Here is a 20,915-nt window from a genome sequence, read left to right as displayed (position 1 = left end):
GTATCAGAGTATTGTGACTTGTTTTGGTCGCCGCACTTGAGACATCAGGGCATCAAGAGAGTGCACTAGGACGATAAACTCTAATTATGAGCAGAGTTTGGTAGAACTTTGCACTATTTTCACCAGAACAGAGGTTGAAGGGAATCCGATGGAGGTCTGTAAAATGAACAGGTTGATAAGAATAGATAGGAGTTATTTCCATAATAATAATAATAATAGGGTACATTGAAAGGTAATAATTTAAAATAATTACCAAAAGAATAAAGGAGGAAATGTTTTTTTCCACACACACAGTTCTATCAGGATGTGGAATACCCTGTTGGGATCAGGGGTCAATGGTGGATCCATATTAACTTTGAAGAGGAAACTAGATAGATATATTAACAGGAGTATAGTAGCTGATAAAGTTATGGGGAATGGGCAGGTAAATGTGATTGATCGGATTCCTTTTTTCAAAAATCCAACAGTCACAATAGAACAAATGGCATTGCTCTGTGATGCAAAGTTCTGCAGTTACAGGTAGTGCGTCTGAAGAACTTATGCGCAAACGCTGCCCTTTATGTTTTCTGGGGACATGATTGGCATCAAGATCTGACGCTTCAACAAAATGCCTTCATGAAGAGAGAGAAAAAATTCCAAGCTTATATTCTCAAGAGAATAGATGAAGGTCAGAACGCAGGAAAAATAAAAACTCGATATAGGCATCAGGAACCATGGGCCTAACACATCAGATCGCTATGGAGGTTTGTCACAGTGGAGAGAGGAGAAAAATGGTTGCCCTGTTGTGAATATCAATGGTGGATTAAGGTCCATTTCTGAAATGGATTTTTTATTTTGCCAAGCTCCCAATTTCACACAACAAAAGGCAGCGGCTGTTTAAACTGTGCATGTCAATATTGTACACAAAACTTAATTGGATAATCTTTGCCAGACTCATTTTAAATATCAGTAGAATGAAACAAAAATTACTGAAAAGGCCTCGCTCGTTATCTCACCGCCATCACCCTGAACCTGCAAAATGCTACACGAATGAATTACAGTACAGATCACACATGCAATCTTCTACTAAGTCGCCACAGAACAAAGGCATTACATCATTTTGAGCTTTGGAAGAAAAACAAACAAGTATGAACAAGATATACAAATGATATATTCATTGGCTTAAGGGAAGAAGCCACTATTGAATGACTTATCCCTTTGTGTCATCAGTGGTGCTCCAAATATCACAAGGTGTGTTATTTTGTAATTGATTAAATGTCATGCATCCTCCATTTAGATACTTAACACTGATCAATTTCCACAGGAATGGAAGCAAACCCAAAGCATTGGAAAACCCAGATACTTAAACCTAGTAGACTAATGAAACCTTCAGGGTAACAATTTTGCAGAATGGGTAAAAACAGAAGGCATTCGTTTCAATTCATATTTTATTGTGCTTCAGAATTTTTTTTTACTGATGGCATATCTACCATCTGCTAAGGTTAAATATAAGATCAGTACAGGAAGAGTACCATTAGTACATACAATATTTATTTAGCAACACAAAAAAGATAAGTTAATTATTCATCAGGTACTCCACAAATATTGTGGAACAGTATTAAAAAAAATACCAATCTACTCAGAACAAGCAGTCCCATAAGAAGCATGACATTTTTGTTTATATGTAAAGGAAACAACTTGTGCAAAGAAAGATTTGTTTCATCAACTTAGGTTTCTTTGACAGAAGACATTCTGGAAGTAGGGTCATGGACAGAAGAAAACAAGTTAATGGGGGAGGAAAAAAAGAACAAAGATAAACCATTTCTAGAAACACTTGGTACTCCCTGTATGTGCATAACATAGTACAAAAAATTATATGCTACAAGTTTGACAAAAAGACAAACCTGTGATGCATTGCAACATTTACTAAAGTGAATTTAAATTCTATCACACGGTTGTTAAGAGTAGCAAAACACATCTTGATTTTTTGTTTTTTGTGACTTTTTTAATTCTTTCAAGGTTTACATTTTAATGTACAGTATCATGCAATGGCACTTTTTTTAAAATTGATTTTTATTTTTTATAAAACATTAAAACCTCACTGTAGTAGTCCATCTGCAGCCAGTCCTCTACTAATGACTGCTAGTCTAGCTCTCCCACCCCCAAAACAAACAAAAAAAACTCATTCACAAACCAAATACAAAGATAAACAATGATTCAAAAACCTAATTTGCAATCCCTGTATTAAAGTTTTTTTTTAAATCGTCCATTGCTTCCAACTCTGTAGACTCCCACCCTGTAATGTCATTAGACAACTGCCACGTTTTCACTACAAAAAAGTAACAGAGTGATCTTTAAAAACCATGAGTGATCTTCAAGGTGGTCTCTCATATATAGCAGCTAATCACTGAGGGGTTCCATTTTGAAGGGTCAACAATCAAAATACAAGTTTCTCAACGTTAAACAATTCCGTTTTGAAGTCAGGTCGATGGCCTTGAAAGTCTAATTGCGTCACACACATGCAAACTCCAGATAAGAGGCTTCTCTCTTCGAAAATTGCTGGACCCATAATTCTCCTGCTATCAAGTTGAATCTCCACTATTGTATTCCTTCAGTTCTGATTAGCTGCGGTACAATACAACAGACACTATTTCATATTGACCCATGCAAGATTTTTCCCGCTTCATCTACAAAGCCTTGAACTGAATCTCATCTCTCAGCCTCCATGGCAACATTGACCTTCTGTTCTGAGGTGGCTTGTTGGGTCACGGCTGCTGGCCAGCCTGTGTGTGGAGTTGGTGTGGCTGGAGTCCACATGCCCTGTTGGTTAGGAGGAGACATGGGCCAGCCTGTGTTGAAGTTTACAGGAGGAGGGGACGTTGCCATCGAGGCAATGGGGCTGCTGGAGTTGAAGCTTTCTGAAGCTTTCAGCCTTGAGAACATCGTAAGTGCGTCGGGAAAATTTGGAGGCGTTGCAGGAGTGTTAGCCGGAGTGCACATCTGTGAAAAGATGATAAAAACTCGTCATAAACCGTTTCTGCGGTATTATTCAATTGTTATTAAAAAATCATTTGGACTGGGTCAAACATTTATTTTGTTACTGACGTACTTATTTTCATGCTCGATTGTCAGAATTTAGGGCAAAGGTTTCAAACTAATGGTTGTTTTTGTAAATACCAATAGGTTTGCTTTTGGCTACATGGGTTCTCTCCCCCCCCCCCCCCCGCCTCCCTCCCACCCCACCCACCCACACACGCCACACACCTTTTTTCCCCACTTTGACCTAGTTACAGAAAATACTGTTCAAGACTCAAAATATTTTTCACCACAACAGAATAATCCAAATTAAATTTCTGGTTTCTAGACACATCCCATGACATTCTACATAAAAAGTTGCTTTATTTTGTAATTATTCATTCAAAGGCTAATCTAAGCTGGAGCCACAAGCATATATTTGCAAACTATACCAATTTATTTTTATAATTTAAATGAAGTTAAATTCAATCTTAAATGATTATCATGTAGTAAAAGGTCGCATTTTTAAAGTATGGTCAGTTTATCTCCCAAGCCCAGTTGGGAAAGGCTTTGGAACAGGGAGGAATTCATGAATATCTTCGTTCAATGCTTCCCATCAAGGAAAAACTAACGTAAACAGTCATGGAGTTGCTCTTCCAGTGAGTGATACGGCTGCCCGCATGATTTGAGGGAGCCATGCTTGAAAGCTTTCTGGTTTCTACACACTGTTGGTTCCAGCAACACTGGATAGCTGGACAAATGCAAAAGCAGCTATGTGAATTTGTGCGATTCAGAGTTCCTTATTCAGATTTCTATCCAGTGACCCCAGATGGAAAGTGCACAGGCTGAAAATAGGCACAGACTTGATCATCTGTGATCCCATGTTCTGAATGCCTGTCTGCGCTCACTGTCTAAGGACACACATTAAGAAAGACCAAATGGAAGAGGCATGAGAGAATTGGGGGCAACTGTGCATCTTTACCCCAGTACGAGCCACACTGCCTTCAGAAAGAACGAGGGGATAATGCAGGGAAAGAAAAAAAAACTTATGGAAATGTTAACCTATTACTACTTTAACACTGACACCTCTAAAAGCTTTGTTATGGAAATGTCTCTTCATCTTGTATTGTTTTCCAAACAAAGACATTTGGTCGCAATATTACATATTGTGACTACAATAAAAGACTGTATCTGGAATGTTATCGCAAGGAGTGTTAAGACTGCTTGGAACACAACAAACGGCGCACGTGTTAGACCTCTAGGCTTTTGGTTTGTACAATCTGCACGAAAGACACAATTTGCGCAAAACAATTTATGCTCAGCTTTGAATGGATTTCAAAGTCTCGAGTAAAAAGGAGATGATACAGTAGTTAAATAATTTAGCGCTAGTTCCCATCTTGGGTATGAAAGACTGATGCATGATAAAAGGTGATTCATGTACAATCTTAATCACAACAGGATTAAAATTTTAATTTGAGTTTTTTTTAAAAAAAAGCAACAAATCACATGTATATAGAGCCTTTCAAGTCAGGAGGACGTCCCAAGGCGCTGGATGGGCAAGGACCAGCACCCGAGCTGGTGGTTGGGATCAGGAGGGGTGGAGGGCGACGAGGGTAGGGCTGGGAGGGTGACCAAAGGCGCGGTCGAAGAGACGGGCCTTGAAGGGGGCAAGGGGGAAAAAAAAGTATTGTGTTTTTTTTCTACTGTTGTGGGAAAAGCAAAACAGCACAAATGGATATCTGTGTCTTTCTCCAAGCCGGTGAATTGTGTTCTGCAGGTCAAATATCTCAAAAGTGGCTTCGCAATTGTTTTAGGTTTTGGTGCTCCTGGAGCATGTCCTGATAACAACCCAGTGTTGGAAAATCCGTAGGAATTATTCACCCATGACCAGAGAAGCGTGCCATGCATGGATCTCTCAAGTGGCACTCCATCGCGCTGCTCAATTCCAACATACTTTTTCCTCCAAGCAAGAAAGAAATCAAGTATGTGATGGGCATGTAGGAATTAATGTTCAAAGAACATAAGAATAGGCAATTTCTAAACCACTTTAGTAGTTCATGGGTCGCTCTTTTAATCTTTTTAATTCCGTTTCTCCACCTTTAACTTGGATACCTAGGTTTGCTTGTATCTATCGAGTTTACTTACAACAACAACAACAAGATTCCATTTATAGAGCGCCTTTCACGTCGGGAGGACGTCCCAAGGCGCTGGACAGTTGGGTCAGGACCCGAGCATTGGGGAAATGGTCAGGGTGAGGGGAGGGAAGGGAGGGAGCGAGGAGGGGGTAGAGAGTCGAGAGGGGAGCTGAAGGTACGGTCAAAGAGAAAGGTCTTGAGACCGGCCTTGAAGGAGGAAAGGGAGGAGGCGGCGAAGGCACTGGGGGATGGAGTTCCAGAGCCTCGGGGCTGAGAGGCTGAAGGCCCGACCACCGATGGTAGGCGGTTGGGCGGGGATGTGGAGCAGACCGGAGCCAGGGGAACGGAGGGTACGGGCAGGTAGGTTGGGGGATAGTAGGTTGGAGAGGTAGGAGGTAGCGAGGCCGTGAATGGCCTTGTAGGTGAGGGTGAGGATCTTGAATTCGATCCTCTGGGGGATGGGGAGCCAGTGGAGGCGAGCGAGGGTGGGAGTGATATGGTCACGAAGCCTGGTTAAATAAAAGGATCACTGCCTAATGACCCATTACACATATACAAAAACAGAACAATCAGTTTCCTGTGTATGTTTTGGCTTAATAAAAAGCAAATTCGCCAGTCTGTAGATGTTTGCTTTGCTAAACAAGTTTCCTTGCAATATCTATGCAACGATTTGGCCCATTCAATTAGGGTTTCAGTGTCTCGGCAAAACACAAGTCAACGAGTGTTTCAAAACCCTGCAGCATATAAATTTGAAATCTTAGCAGATATCTACCAGCTTTGTTTTGTCTAGAAATTTCAAACCCACTTTCCACATTCATCTTAAGTGCAGTACATTCAGTGCCAAGTCTTACACTAGCCCAGTAGGGCAAATATCACACATACTAATCTCTTGTTGCTGGGGTAACGGCTAGAAAACTGACAGCTATTTGAACATTGCACCTATATTTGCCTTCTATAGTAAAGTGCTTTATTACAAGGTTGTTTTTGGTTTCGTTGTCAGTGCATGGATGAGGTTGAAAATACAGCAAAACGGTAATGCCGAATTTAGGTAAAATATAGCAACTTGGAAAGTTTCTGTAGAGCCTTACAATGTATTTACGTTGCTTGATAAAATCTTGTTGTTAACTCACCCTCAATAAAATTGCTTTCAAGGATAAAATGACTATTTTTAAACTAGATCTGCATGTAATTGAGGCATAACTGCAGTTTTTTTTTGAAAAAAACTTCTTGCTAACCTACGCACAGTTAGCAAGAATATTCACGGTACTTTGGAAGAGTCAGATAAACCTAGTATCTGACCTAACTCACCTCCTCCCCACCCGCACCCCTCCCCGCACACAACACAGATAAATCCCACATTCTTTCTCCACCATTTCCCAGCCAAGAAAGTGGGTAGAGGGCAAGAGAGAGAATAGGGAGTTCATGTCAGGCGAGTGAAAGTCACTTGGGGGTGACTTACTCTTGGGATCCCAATCCAGCTCACTATTTTCCCCCCGATTGCACAGCTAAGACCCAAACCTGCTACACAAATTGTAGGATCGTACCCACATCCTGCTGCTCTGTGACACAAAGCATTAATTACAACAAGGTACCATTCTTATGTATCGAAATAGAACTATGTTTTCATCTTTTGTTTTTTTTAAAAAAAAAGGCAAGTTAGGGAAACAAGTTATTCACGTTTGCGAAAAACACCAACAATAATACAATTTACGTTATGACACATATATTAAATACAGGATGTACACCAGAGACCGGTGGTTTACGGCGTACAAACCACACAGAAACGGGGGGGGGGTTTACCTTGCAGAAAAATATAGGTCTCTGCTATTTGTATGTTACAAATATATAGAGGAATATACGTTTCCACACACACATTAAGAGCCTACAACAGGGCACACATGTTGCAGTCTACATTTCTCTCGATGCTTTATTGGAATTGGGGATTGGAGAAGGGCTGAATGCGAAGCTTTGTAAAGATCTACCAAAGGTTTTTTTTCCCCATCTCACTTGCACGTTCAAAATTGTTTTTAATAGAACTGTCTGGCTGCGGCTTGCTTATTGGAAGCACAAGCTCCCGATATAAACACAACGCCAAACCTTAGGATAAAAGAATGCAAAGAATAGGGATCATTTATACCCATCAGTGACCTCCCGGCTTAACAACAAGATGTACAAGCACGGTTAATGAAAACTGGCAGAGCCAGTTCTGCCCCACTGTTGCAAAGCATGAAAAAGCCTCCAAGCCAAACCGAAGTCTGGAAACAGGATCAGTAAAAAGGGGGACGAAAACACAGGTGATGTTCTTTCACAGTGACACGTCGCTGACAACCGCAACGACGGGTCCCGAGTATCACTCACTGAACATGGAAACCACAACTTTGGAGGATTCCCATAAAAAGATCGCAACACGCTGGGTTCTCGACACTACACTCACTCTCTCCTGTTTACCCCGCGCTCCAAACGTGCTGACGTTGCTGCTTTCAGAAGCAAAGTGAGCAGTGAAATCAAAGTCCATACAATGCACTTGACAAAAAAGCTTGTAAACAGTTGTCCCCCCCCTTTTTTTTTTAGCAGAGACAGGAGAGTTACAAGACAGCGGGTAAAAGAGGTTTCAGTTGCAATGCGGTGAATTAAATTGTCAAAAAATTGTGGGTTGATTCTGGTCGTGCCTGCCGCTCGATAAAGACGTGTATCGTCTGTGGAGCACCAGAGAAAACGATTCGATATATATTGATAACTTTCGAGTTTGTTTTAAAGAAAACTGCCAAGTACTGTACCTAAACATATATATACACACACACACAAACAACTCAAAGAGAACCATATTATTTTGATAAAACTCCAGATAAATTATGTACATAGTTGACTTCGCCACATCTTTATTATTGGGGGGAGTGAAGGGTAGGGACAGAAGTGGGGGGGATTTCCTATCCGCACTGTAGACTCCTGCCTGTGTTTAGTGAAATCCCATGTTCACTCTTGCGCCTCTTATCTTTTTTTAAAAAAAAACTCCTGTTATCTTCATTTACTGCTCCCAGTCGCCTTTTGTTTGACAAAGCTGTATAATTTGAACGGAGCAGCTCGAATCATCGGGACAGGGCATAACTTGCAATACTTTTGGATAGTAGTGGATTTGCAAAGTCAACCCTGTCACGGCCCGGCCCGGCCATTGGAACTCACTTGATTGAAGCTGACGTATTTGTTGAGTTATGCGTTCCAACTCTACTCAATGGCCGAGTCTCTGGAAACCGCAACTTCCCAATGCGTTTCCTGTAATTGTACACCGAGTTGGGAGCCAGCGCCATGGAAATAAAAAATCATTGTTGCCGCACTCCAGCACAACGCACTTGAAAATACGTCGACATCCTCACACTCCGCAAATGTACTGTTATTTGGAAGTCGGAAAAGGAACAGAAGAGGGAACGACAAGCCACTGGAAGCTTGAATTGGCCAACCAACACAGCACGTGCTTACCGACCAAAGCCCTCCAGCTCGCCACAGTTAAAAACAAAATCTCCCGCAGCACAAATTGTGCCTCTCTCCAAAAATCACTGGTACAATGCTCTTCGATAGGCGTTCTCCATATTTAAGTTGACTCAAATTCAGAGAACACCTTTCATATTAGGGAGCGGCAACTAATTCGGACAGCAAAGACCTGCTCGAAGCCAATTAATGAGACTTCCACGGAATTTCGGAACAATCCTTACCAACAGGACAGAAACGAGCTGCCAACAGAATCTACTCATACACCCCATGATTTACCAGCAAAGGAAACTCGCTTTTTAAAAACAAATGACCACCTCCTGCCCATTCCACAAAACAACAACAATAATAATAACAATCCTTGCATTTGATATACACAACTTCAAAGTATAAAGAACCAAAGTGCTGGAAGAGATCTTTTGCTAGATTGGAAACCGCCCATATTCGTCAAGTCTTTTTTTCAGGACTTTCGAGATTAAATCGATAGCCAACTAAACATTACTCCAAAAAATAAATGGACTTCGTTGAAAAGCCGACTGACCAAACCGTTTCAACACTACACAGCAAATTTCCCTGAATACATTATTACTATAAGAGCTGAATATTACCTTTTAAAGATTACCTTGCCCACCTTACACAACAAAAATCAAATGTTGAATATTAATTCCTCAAGACTCTGAAGTTGAACTCTGGACTAATACTCATTGAACTGCGCCCCTCCTGTTGTTTTTCTGGTTTATACCCCAGATTAACATTCTTCTGGATCAAAAAGTACATCAAATGCAGAAATCAGAAGAGGTGATGATATTTAACATTTCAATATTAACATTTAATTTACAAAGCTGGAAGCACCTTTAGCAGCACATAATGTCTTATTGTAGACATTACGTCAGCCCCACTGCATGGTCAAGTTTACTTTTCACAACAGAATTTCTCCCAGGGCCCTGACCAACAAGCCTCCGACTTAAATGGTCATTCACTATGTGGCTGTTTGTTGGTGGCAAATGGCTGCCGAATTTGCCTACAAAAAGGGCTGTTACTTGTGATGCGCTTTGAAACAGTGAGCATAAGGCAACACAAACGAATGAGGGAGGGAATTCTGAAATGATGTTCGAGAGAATCTGACTTAAGATAAACTACAGCTGCCAACCTATTCCTTCTTTAAAATGAGTGTAGCTTTTTGGTTCTCAAGACTATAATTATACTTATCTCACTTGACCCTCCTCCTCTCGCCCCCCCCCCCACCTCCAGCTCAAAGTGAGCCTCTACTCATCAAATGTACATTTGTTTTGATCATAATAATATTTACATTGAAAGATAAATAAGAAAGCTCTTGTCCAGCAAAAAAAATCCAACTAATCTAAAACATCTGCCCTGTCCAAATGACAGGCTTTGTACCTAGAAAATGCTTACATAATTATGATTTTGTTTAACGTAATATTTCTAGCTTAATGCTCTGCCCTGTATTTTTCCATAATTTTGATGAATTTTTTTTGTATTTCGATGAAAAACAGCTGAAGCAAATGTAACATTAAGCATGTGTTTTGCTCAGCTCACAGCAAGAAATCTGAATGATCACATCAATGCTTTCATTTTGTCAAGTCTTGCAGTTGATCCATTAATGTCTCATTTCCAGCAATCTCAGCCTGGGCTGGCAGACAAGACTAAGTTGCTTGGGGTTTGGCTGGATCTGATGCAACTTGAATGGCAGGTCACATCTGGTTCTCAACTAAGCACGGATATCATTTCCAGATCTCAGTCCTCCCTCTATTCATAGAAATCATTGCTTGCCATAGCTCAGCTCCAAGAAAATAAGACGCTCAAGCACTACAAATGCTGCAAAAACAAATGCAAATCCTAGTGAATATTTAATATTTCCCCTCCTTTTAAAACTCTAAAACCTGCAACAACAACAACACACACACACTTTAAAAGTGCTCAGTTAGCCACGAGAAAAACAATGCCTTTCACTCAAGCTATTAAAATGCTTTTGACTGCAAAACCCTCCATGAATTTTAAACCGGTTTTATTGTTGACGAAACCTTTAACTAAGTTCTACCAAAACGATCCACAAATAGCTTTCGCTGTAGGTGGAACAGTGGCAATCTATCAGCTCATTTTCACCAACACCTACACAATTGCTGTTCTGCAAAGAGTGGGGAATCCATTTTCAGTTCTGCTTCCTGACAAATAGGAAATGTCTGTGTTTACATGGAGGGAGGGGTGTGTTTGGGGAAACTGATGCCTGGGGGGGGGGGGGATGGGAGAACAGCCGTAGCAGGAAATAAACATGCTCTCACAACACTGGCTGGGGGTGAAATTAACTTTGATGGATTAATCGCTAAAACATTATCCCCGACAGTTCCTGTGGAATGCATCCATCTTTTAATTCTATTGGAAATCCTGCAGCAAACCACTCACATTTTTAATGTAAACACCGGTTGTATGCGATACAACTGCTGCCCACATTCACTCCTGATCTTTTGTTGGCGGTGTTTATTGATCAAAGAGCAACGAGGCGTCTTTGATAACCCGTTTTAAAATTAACTTGCCATCTTTTTTTTATTTTGCGTCAGGTTGTGTCAGTATTTTTGAATCAGGAATGATTTTTCTTTTTTTTTTAAAAAAAAAATAACTGGTGCGTTGCTTTTCAACATGGATATGTTCAAAGCAAGGACGGAATTTATAAATTCAACTGCTAATGATCTTATCAGCAAATTTTCAATATTTTACTACAATAACTGTGAAGACGATACTGTGGTTTGCCTGAAACTGAACCGGCTAAAGGTCTCATTCAAACCATCAAAGCTGAGCGAGTGATTTGGTGGTAAAGGCAATTTGTGACAAAATCGTCTTCAGACCATGTTTTCAAAATAATTTGGTTGACAATCACCTTCGGTCCCCGCCCCACCTCCCAAAGAAGGGTCGGCATTAGAAAAGATAAACTCAACCCCCATTACTGTTTCCAAGTACAACCCTGACCTCTAAATTCAAATCTGCAATCTGTATTATTGTTTTTCTCCCACAAAAATACATCCATCAAATTCCTATTATACATATAAAAAATAATCCATCAAAGGCCACCAACAACTTAACTGGATTTACAGATTAGCACTGTATTAAAATGACAGATATGGAATTGGTTTTAACATGAGGTAATAGAGATGAAGCCCTTCCACCTTCGATGCAAAATACAGTATTTGTCTTTGCAAAAAAAAAAGTTTCAACAAAAAAAACACAAACAGCAGACGCATTGCTTCCTCTGCCCTCCAAAGCATTTCATAATTCAAATAATTACCAGGCAACTCAGTGACCTGGGTCAAGGAAACATTTAACAACACTTTAGAGTAGCCTACAAACCCACTAAGATGTGATAGGCTTAGGCAATAAGATTAGACCAAAACATACCATAACAAGACACACACACAGCAGACCTACCCTTTTTTTTGCAAAAAAAAAGAGCCATGCAAAGCCAGCGTAAACCAGTTTATTCACATGATGATGAAGTGACCACTGGATTTTCAGATGTCTCTATTTTTTTAAAAAAAGAGAACGAAAATCCTAAAATATGTATTTTTTTAAGGCGGGGGGGGGGGAAGAAGAGATAATGAAGACCATTGCTAATAATAAGCCATACTGATCTCTCTGCACAGTGGGTTGAATCCTAGGCCGAGCGGATACACACCATAACATTGCGTTCACAACATAACCACCGCCACAGACTGAGCACCAGGCACATTTCTAGTAATTGGCCGGGATATGGTTTTGGGGGCACACAAAGACTCCGTGAAATCTTTTTATAACCTGAAACAAGATATTACATTTCACCCTCGACACAAGGAGAGGACGACTTGTGTGTGTGTGTGTGTGTGTTTATATATATATATATATATATATAAACACACACACATACAGACATCTCTCGATATGTGTAGACATAAACACACTAGTGTAAGGGCAAACTAAAGACCCCCCCCCACCCCCCACACACCCTGACAAATAATGACTCACTTTGATCATTTGATCTACATTAAAACACAGTGGCTTCTCGGATTAAAACCCACTGTGAAGTGGTGCTGGTCAGGGAGAGAGGGGGAATGTCAGTTGGAGTCAGACATTGCTGAGCTGTGCAGCTGCTGCCAACTCTGCTGTTTATTTATTTTTTCTCTCTTCTTTCCTCTCTGTCAGACCCCAACATGGCGGAGCCAACCGGCGTTACAGAGAGAGGGGGGGAGGGGGGGAGAGAGAGGGGGGGAGGGGGGGAGAGAGAGAGGGGGGAGGGGGGAGAGAGAGAGGGGGAGAAAGGGGGTAGACAGAGAGAGGAAAGGGGGTAGACAGAGAGAGGGAAGGGGGTAGACAGAGAGAGGGAAGGGGGTAGACAGAGAGAGGGAAGGGGGTAGACAGAGAGAGGGAAGGGGGTAGACAGAGAGGGGGAAGGGGGTAGACAGAGAGAGGGAAGGGGTGAGGAGAGAGAGGGAAGGGGGTGGGGAGGGAGGAGGGGAACAAGAGGAGTCAGAGAGGGGGAATGAGCTGTTGACTCCCCCCTTCTGGCCTCACCACAACAACATGGCAAACAGAAAACAACATGGCAAACAGTCCCCACCCCCTCCCCCCAAAAAAAGAGGACACCTACCATCTGATGGTGATGGTTGTAGGGGACATTGGCTTCTTGGAAAAAAGCGCTCAGAGCCGTCTGTGTGTGTCAGAGAGAGAGAGAGAGAGAGAGAGAGAAAATGGACAGGAAGGTAAACAAAAGCAAAGGCAACTCGGATGGCCACCGCGCCATCAGATCAGCCCCATGTTTGTTACACACTCTCTCACACACACACACACACACACCATTTATATAAACAAACGCACATTTGTTTTGTTTCATATTTGTCTTTCTTGGGTTTGAACTTAAACATAAACAGCAAATGCGGTGTCTGTGTTTATATATATATATATGTGTGTGTATACATAAAACACACACACATATACATCTATACATATAACACACATACACATATAATACACATACATACACACACATATATAATACATACAATACACAGATACAGATGTATATATATAATACACATATACACACGCATATATAATGCACACACATATAATACATAAACACACACACATATATAATACACACATAGACACGTACACATATACATAATACACACACAATACACACTCATACATATAGATAACACACACATACAGTACAACAGTAACATTGCCAGACATGTCAGACCACACCGGCTGATTCTGTGTGTGTGCCCCCACGTACCCCTCTCTCTCCCCTCCCCCCCCCCCCACACACACAACCCCCCCCCCCCACACACACAACCCCCCCCCACTCCTCCCCTCCTCCCCACCACACACACAACCCCCCCACCACTCTCTCCCCTCCCCCCACAACCCCCCCCCACTCTCTCCCCTCCCCCCACAACCCCCCCACCACTCTCTCCCCCCCCCCCCACAACCCCCCCCCACTCTCTCCCCTCCCCCCCACAACCCCCCCCCACTCTCTCCCCTCCCCCCACAACCCCCCACCACTCTCTCCCCTCCCCCACCACCCCACCCCCCCACCTCTCCCCTCCCCCCCACCCCCCCCCACACACACACAACCCCCCCCCACTCTCTCCCCTCCCCCCCCACCACACACACAACCCCCCCCTACAATCCCCCCACATACACCCCTCCCCCCACACCCATTCCCTCCCCTCTCCCCCCACCCCCACATACCCCCCTCTCCCACATTCCCCCCCATTCCCCCCCCTCTCCCCCTCACATACACCCCTTCTCCCACATACCCCCTCTCCCCCCCACCCCCACATACCCCCCTCCCACATTCCCCCCCACCCCGTTACGGTTGGTACCTCACCTCAAACTGCCAGTGTGCGGCCTGGAGCAGTTGCTTGGCCTGATCGGCCGCACAGCCCGCGGTCAGGACGAACTGATTGATCATCACTTGGTGCTTCAGCTCATCCATGTTCACGGACATTTTCTTTTCTTTTCCTCTCTCTCTGTCTCTCTCTCTGTCTCTCCCCTCCTCCCTCCCTCCGTCCGTCTCTCTCTCTCTCTCTCTGTGTCGTGTGTTGTTGTTGTTGTTGTTGGTTTCCGCGCTCCTCTCTCCTCACGAACGTCGACGTGTGGCCACTTCCCTCTTTTTTTCTCTCTCTCTCTCTCTCTCTCTCTCGCAATAATATCTCGTGTTTTTTTTTCCCCGCGTGTGTGTGTGTGTGTGTGTGTGGGGTCCGAAATGTCGATCGATAATCGATCACTACTAATAATAATAATAATTTGCTGTTCCAAAACAAAAAGACAACAACAACAACTCCTCCTCTTCTTCTTCTTCGTCAGAGGTCCTTCAGAGATGTCTTCACAGATCGAGGTATCTCTCTCTCTCTCTCCTCTCCCTTTTTTCTCTCCTTCCCCCCCTTTCCTTTTACCCCCTCTTTCCCCCCTCTCTCTCTCCCCCCTCTCTCCTCCCCTCTCCCCCTCAGACAGCCTTACGTGGGGCTCTGTTTCTTCTCCTCCTCCCTTTCTTTTTCTCTCTCTGTCTGTCTGTAGGAGGGAAGGGACAGTGCACAGTACACAGTAGAGAGAGAGGGAGAGAAGGGGGGAAAAAAGGAGAAGAAGAGAAGAGGGGAAGAAGAGGAAGAGAGGGGGTGTTTCGGGGGTTCAGCTCTCTCTCTCTCTCTCTCTCTCCCTCTCCCTCCTCACTGATGTGCTGCGTCCACACACACACACACACACAGACAGTCACACACACCGCGGGGTTTGTCCTCTCTCTCTCCTCTCTCCACAACAGCCGCGAATACAAATATTTACTGAGAGCGCCAAACGGGTCCCTCCCCCTCTGACTGACAGCTCAGCCCCGCCCCCTCCCCCCCCCACACACTCCCCCCCACACACACACTCCCCCACACACACACACACACTCCCCCCACACACACTCCCCCCCCCACACACCCACACACACTCCCCCACACACACACACTCCCCCCCACACACACACACACTCCCCACACCCCACACACACTCCCCACACACACACACACACTCCTCCCCCCTCACACACACCAACACACACACACTCCCACACACACACCCACACTCCCCCCCACACACTCCCCCACACATACACACACCCACACACACTCCCCCCCCCCCCCCCACACACACACACACTCCCCCCACACACACACCCACACACACTCCTCCTCCCCCCCTACACACACACACACACACACACTCCCCCCCACACACACACTCCCCCCACACACACACACACACACTCCCCCACACACTCCCCCACACACACACACTCCCCCCCCCCACACACACACTCCCCCCACACACACTCCCCCACACACACACACACCCCCCCCACACACACACTCCCCCACACACTCCTCCTCCCCCCCCACACACTCCCACACACACACTCCCACACACACTCCCCCCCCACACACACACACCCACACACTCCCCCCCACACACACTCCCACACACACACTCCCCCCCCCACACACACACACACTCCCCCCCACACACAAACACCCACACTCCCCCACACACTCCCCCCCACACACACACACCCACACTCCCCCACACACTCCCCCCCACACACACACACCCACACTCCCCCACACACTCCCCCCACACACACACACCCACACACACACACTCCCCCCCACACACACACACACTCCCCCACACCCACACACACTCCCCCACACCCCCAACACACACACTCCCCCCACACCCACACCCACACACACACTCCCCCCCCCCACACACACACACACTCCCACACACCCACACACACACTCCCCCCCACACACACACCCACACACACACTCCCCCCCACACACACACACTCACTCACACTCATTCACTCACTCTCTCTCACAATCACTCACTCTCTCATTCACTCACTCTTACTCACAATCACTCACACACTCACTCCCTCTCATTCTCTCACTCTCACACTCACTCGTTCACAACTCACTTCCTTTCATTCTCACACCCACTGTCTCACACTCACTCACTCTCTCACACTCACTCTCACATTCACTCACTCGCTCGCTCACAACTCACTTCCTTTCATTCTCACACCCACCGTCTCACACTCGCTCACACTCACTCACTCTCTCACACTCACTCGCTCACTGACTGGCAGCTCAGTCCGCACCAGCGAGGGCTCGACTCACCCTCAATAATAATAATAGTACTAACAACCATAACAACAACAATTACAACAATAATACGACAATAACAACAATGACAACAGCAACAACGCCGACAGTGTATGACGATACTATGCTCACAACAATAATAATGCTTCACCACGGCAATACCAGCAATCAGACTAACCATAACGAAGAGCAACAAGAATTACGGCAATACACCAAATAGCGGCAACAGGTCCTAATAATAACAATCAGAATACCGGCAATTAGAGATCGCAATAACAATTAGGGCAATAACAATAGGAATAATCGTACTTGCATGTGAACGCCAGGGCGTGGGGACGTCCCGAAGCGCTCCGCAGCTGGAGCAAGTGTAGTGACTGTGTTGCTTTGATAAGGTTTTATTATTATTATTATTATTATCACTAATGATGATGGTGAATGCAAGGCGTCCACACTGGGGCTACATTTTGGGCTACATTTGGGCGGGGCGGGGCGGGCTTTGGGCTACAAACGCCTCGCCCCGCGCGCGGGGGAGGGGGGGGGAGGGGGGGAGGGGTCACGGACTTCCGGTTCCCGATTCAAATTTAACCGTCACTTTTCAAGGACGCTTCGAGAACCGCAAGGTGCCGCCGCTGACGTACGTGCGTGCGTGCGTACGTCAGCACGTAACGTCGAAATCCGTCGTGTTTGAGTGGCGTTTGAGGTTTTTTTATGTGTGTGTGTGTACGTGTGAGTTATGCGTTATAATATATTCTCTCTATATATAAACAAACCCCCCCCCCAAAAAAAAAAACCACACACACACACGCGCAAGAACCGCCAGACAGCACAACGTAATGCGGTGGAGGCGCCACCGCGACGCTCAGGCTGGACTACAAATCCCGGCGTGCCCCGCGCGGCCGCCGAGTCACGCGGTCCACCCCAGGCGGGTGGGGGGAGCCCGCCCCCTCCCCACCCGCCGGCCCGTGACGTCGCGTGACTGACAGGCCGGCGGACCAACGGGGAGCTGCCTTGTGTTACAATCGGGACCGTAGAAGGCCGCCGCCCACAACGCTCGTCTTTACCAAATTAGGTAAACATCGGGAGCTGCACCAATCAGGAGCCGGCGGGGGGGCGGGACCCGCCGTGGGTGGTGGGTCACGTGCTCACCGGCCAGTGTTATTTTTATCAAAGGGGAAAGCACGTGATGAGGTGAGTGTCGATACAATGTGTCAGTGTAGTAGTGGCGGTAGTAGTAGTAGTAGTAATAATAATAGTGCATTGGGGGGTTGTGGCTCTTTTATATTAGGGTTTGTCACAATAAATAGATATCAGGATCCAGCAACACCAACTTGGATTTACATAGCGCCCTCCACGCCGGACGGCGTCTCAGAGCGCTTCACAGTCACGGATCCCGGGACCGGGGGGGGGGGGGCGGAAGGTGACCGCCAGACAGGTGGAAGGCCAACTGGATGGACCTCGGTTCTTTTTCTTTTTAGTCGAGCCTTTCGTGTGTTCTTGCGCGTCAGGGAGGACGCCTCAAAAAGCGCTTCACGGGGCATGACTGCAAATTAAAGTCGAGCGACTGTATCGCGTAGGTGAAGGCAACAGATTGTTTGTGCACAGCAGTGACTCGCAATCAGCCAGGAAGTGAATGGCTGATGTTCTCTGGGGGATTAGACACCGAGAGAAAATCCTCTGTTTTCGAATAGCGCCATGTGATCTATAAACCAGACCTCAGTTTAACATCTTATATGTTGTAAAAACACTGGCTTCTATTGCTCTCTTGCCCTTTTTTTTTATTAATCCTCTCAATGAAAAGCTTGCTATCTCAATCAGATCATAAATGCGTTATATTTATTTTAGTACGAGGTTTGAAATAGATTCCTCCCAACAAAGCTTTACTATGGTTTTGTTTACTAAGAACACAACTACTGTATAAACAGTGCAGACACCTGGCTTTGATCTTCATTGGAACACTAGTAATTGCAAAGGCCTCAAGAATAATGTCAATTGTTAAATAATTGCCTTCCTTAGATTGTTTGCACTAACTGACACAACATAAATGTTCAACTTACCATAAATAAATACTAATAGCAAATAAACATCTGCTCTTGCATAATTTTATCCTCGTTCATTTCTTATGTCCAGTTTGAGGTTTTTTTCTCGATTAATACACATTGTTTAATACACACTGATTCTTGATAAAATTTCCCTGTACAACATATTCTCTTCTATACTTCTGCTTGTTGAGATGTTTTTCCCCCCAGGGGTATCTTAGAGGAGACAAAGTGTCACGCTCCCAGGTCTCCAACAAATAAGTTGGGAGGGGCACAAGAATGCGCCTTACCCAGAATCTGAATTTTCCATTCTGACAGAACCTATAAGGCTCTAATTTGATGCTCTCACAAATGAAAAAAAAGCTTCATACTGCATGCATTTCATACTTTGATAGGTGGCCAGTAATTAAAATAAATTTGTAAATAAAACACACTCATTAATGATTAAATATGCGGAAAGTATGCAGACAATTTGATTTCCTCTGCTGCTATCGCATTTTGTAGCCAGTGGATGTACAGTGTCATCATTTCTGAGTCTCATAGATTTTGATGAATTCACAAAAGTCTGATCTAATCTGTTCCCACGTTCAGAATTTTAATTTCAAGTCATACGATTGCCACCATTATGGGATCACAACACATTTATGTCTGACACTTCTGCTTAAAACAGTAGGGAGTGTTATATATGTGTGCAATCTGAACTCAGTTGCTTGAAGACCTCTCCAGAATTATCTCCATAACTCTTGGGGAGAGTGGGAACTGTTGAAAGATGGTGTGAGCTGAAAGGCATTGAATATCACTGCAAGTGGTCTCTTATACTCACAACCTAATGTTCTGTTCTTGCATTACCAATGTGTGCTGCATCTGCACTTTTGTACAAGAAGGTGTTTCCATCAAAGATCTGGGTTTACTGGTAAGTGGATTAGGGAATTTATATTTCAGCATGGTGCCAAATCAGTGGAGCAATCTGAATAAAACAGTACTAAAGGAAAAGCACCAGTTTTAAGTTTTTTTTTGGCTGCAAGACTTTTTACATTTATTTACCAATTTTTTTTAAACTATATTTTATTTTTCCTAAATGTTTAACAAATGGGGAAAGGGAACCTTTTCATAATTTATCAATTTTGGGAAAATTAAGGCAACAGTTATGCAGTGGATGCTATATCTGGTACACCTTAGTAAGAATTATGATGCATTTTGAGAATCAAAAATAATCATGCTTGCATTTCATGTAGCATCAAAATGTCTTAAAGCACTTAAGACAGGATTTTTACTGTAAACTAGGGCGAACATGTTTAACAAAGTTCAGTTTTCCAATTAGCATAACCATTATCAGTGGCATCAACACGTTATCAACACGGCTGGAACGCTGACGTGCACAATCGGCTGCCGCGTTTCGCCCCCAAATATACAGTCAATTCACTTAACGGTATATTCCGTGAAGCGCTTTGAGACGTCTAGAAAGACGTGAAAAAGGTCTGCTTCAAATGCAAGGATTATTATTATTGTATCACAATGTTAAATTCTAAACATGCAAAAAAAAATGAGAAGGCAAACGCAATGACTGCCAGCAGGAAGACATATCCTAACATGCTTCTTTGACAAATTAATTACTAGAGATGGGTTGGTGTGTGTGTGTGTTTTGCAATGTAAACATCTCTCTCTCTCTCTCTCTGTGGTGGGTCTCCAGAGGCTCATTTGAAAACAGTTCCAACAGCAATCAAATTCCCTACCCCCATGATGATGAGACACTGCCTGTTTGTGCACAAGCAAAATTGGAAAACTTAAAAAAATAGAGAGCCAGAGATATTGATTGTGGAGTCCTGTAGCTCAGTGGTTAGAGCGCTCGCCTCACAAGCGAGAGACCTGGGTTCGATTCCCGGCAGGGCGAAACCTTGGGCAAGTTTCCTTGCTCTGCATGCCTGATAATAATTCCTCAAGAAAACAATAATCAATTGGTCGCTTCAATCCACGACTGTTTGTGGGGACGCCGCTGTGTGCAATTGGCTGCCGCGTTTTGCCCACAAATATACAGTCAATTCACTTTACAGCATATTCTGTGAAGC

At 44.2% G+C, this 20,915-nt stretch overlaps 1 protein-coding gene and 1 non-coding gene across 2 annotated transcripts; one reads left to right on the top strand and one right to left on the bottom strand.

Annotated features, from left to right (window-relative positions):
• Nucleotides 1–1,413: 1,413 nt before the first annotated feature.
• Nucleotides 1,414–14,666, bottom strand: LOC103188404 (UBA-like domain-containing protein 1). Its single transcript, XM_042341216.1, has 3 exons — nucleotides 14,494–14,666; nucleotides 13,246–13,305; nucleotides 1,414–2,979 (listed from the first exon to the last, which is right to left on the bottom strand). The coding sequence occupies exons 1-3, from the start codon at nucleotides 14,611–14,613 to the stop codon at nucleotides 2,689–2,691; spliced, it is 471 nt and encodes a 156-aa protein (XP_042197150.1). The 5' UTR covers nucleotides 14,614–14,666; the 3' UTR covers nucleotides 1,414–2,688.
• Nucleotides 14,667–20,668: 6,002 nt separating this feature from the next.
• Nucleotides 20,669–20,740, top strand: trnav-cac. The gene has a single exon. It is a non-coding gene; the product is annotated as a tRNA-Val (tRNA).
• Nucleotides 20,741–20,915: the final 175 nt, after the last annotated feature.

Source organism: Callorhinchus milii, unplaced genomic scaffold (genome assembly GCF_018977255.1).
Source record: "Callorhinchus milii isolate IMCB2004 unplaced genomic scaffold, IMCB_Cmil_1.0 Scaffold16, whole genome shotgun sequence".
In the NCBI taxonomy this organism is placed as follows: Eukaryota; Metazoa; Chordata; class Chondrichthyes; order Chimaeriformes; family Callorhinchidae; genus Callorhinchus; species Callorhinchus milii.
Note: the sequence above shows the minus strand (reverse complement) of the source record. Positions and strands in the feature narration are given on the sequence as shown.

Excerpts from the sequence above, each read along its gene's own strand:
- LOC103188404 (XM_042341216.1), bottom strand. The coding sequence starts at position 14,613 with ATGTCCGTGAACATGGATGAGCTGAAGCACCAAGTGATGATCAATCAG. Across the intron at positions 13,306-14,493 it reads CCGCACACTGGCAGTTTGAG|ACGGCTCTGAGCGCTTTTTT; the intron begins GTGAGGTACCAA and ends TGACACACACAG. Across the intron at positions 2,980-13,245 it reads ACAACCATCACCATCAGATG|ATGTGCACTCCGGCTAACAC; the intron begins GTAGGTGTCCTC and ends ATCTTTTCACAG.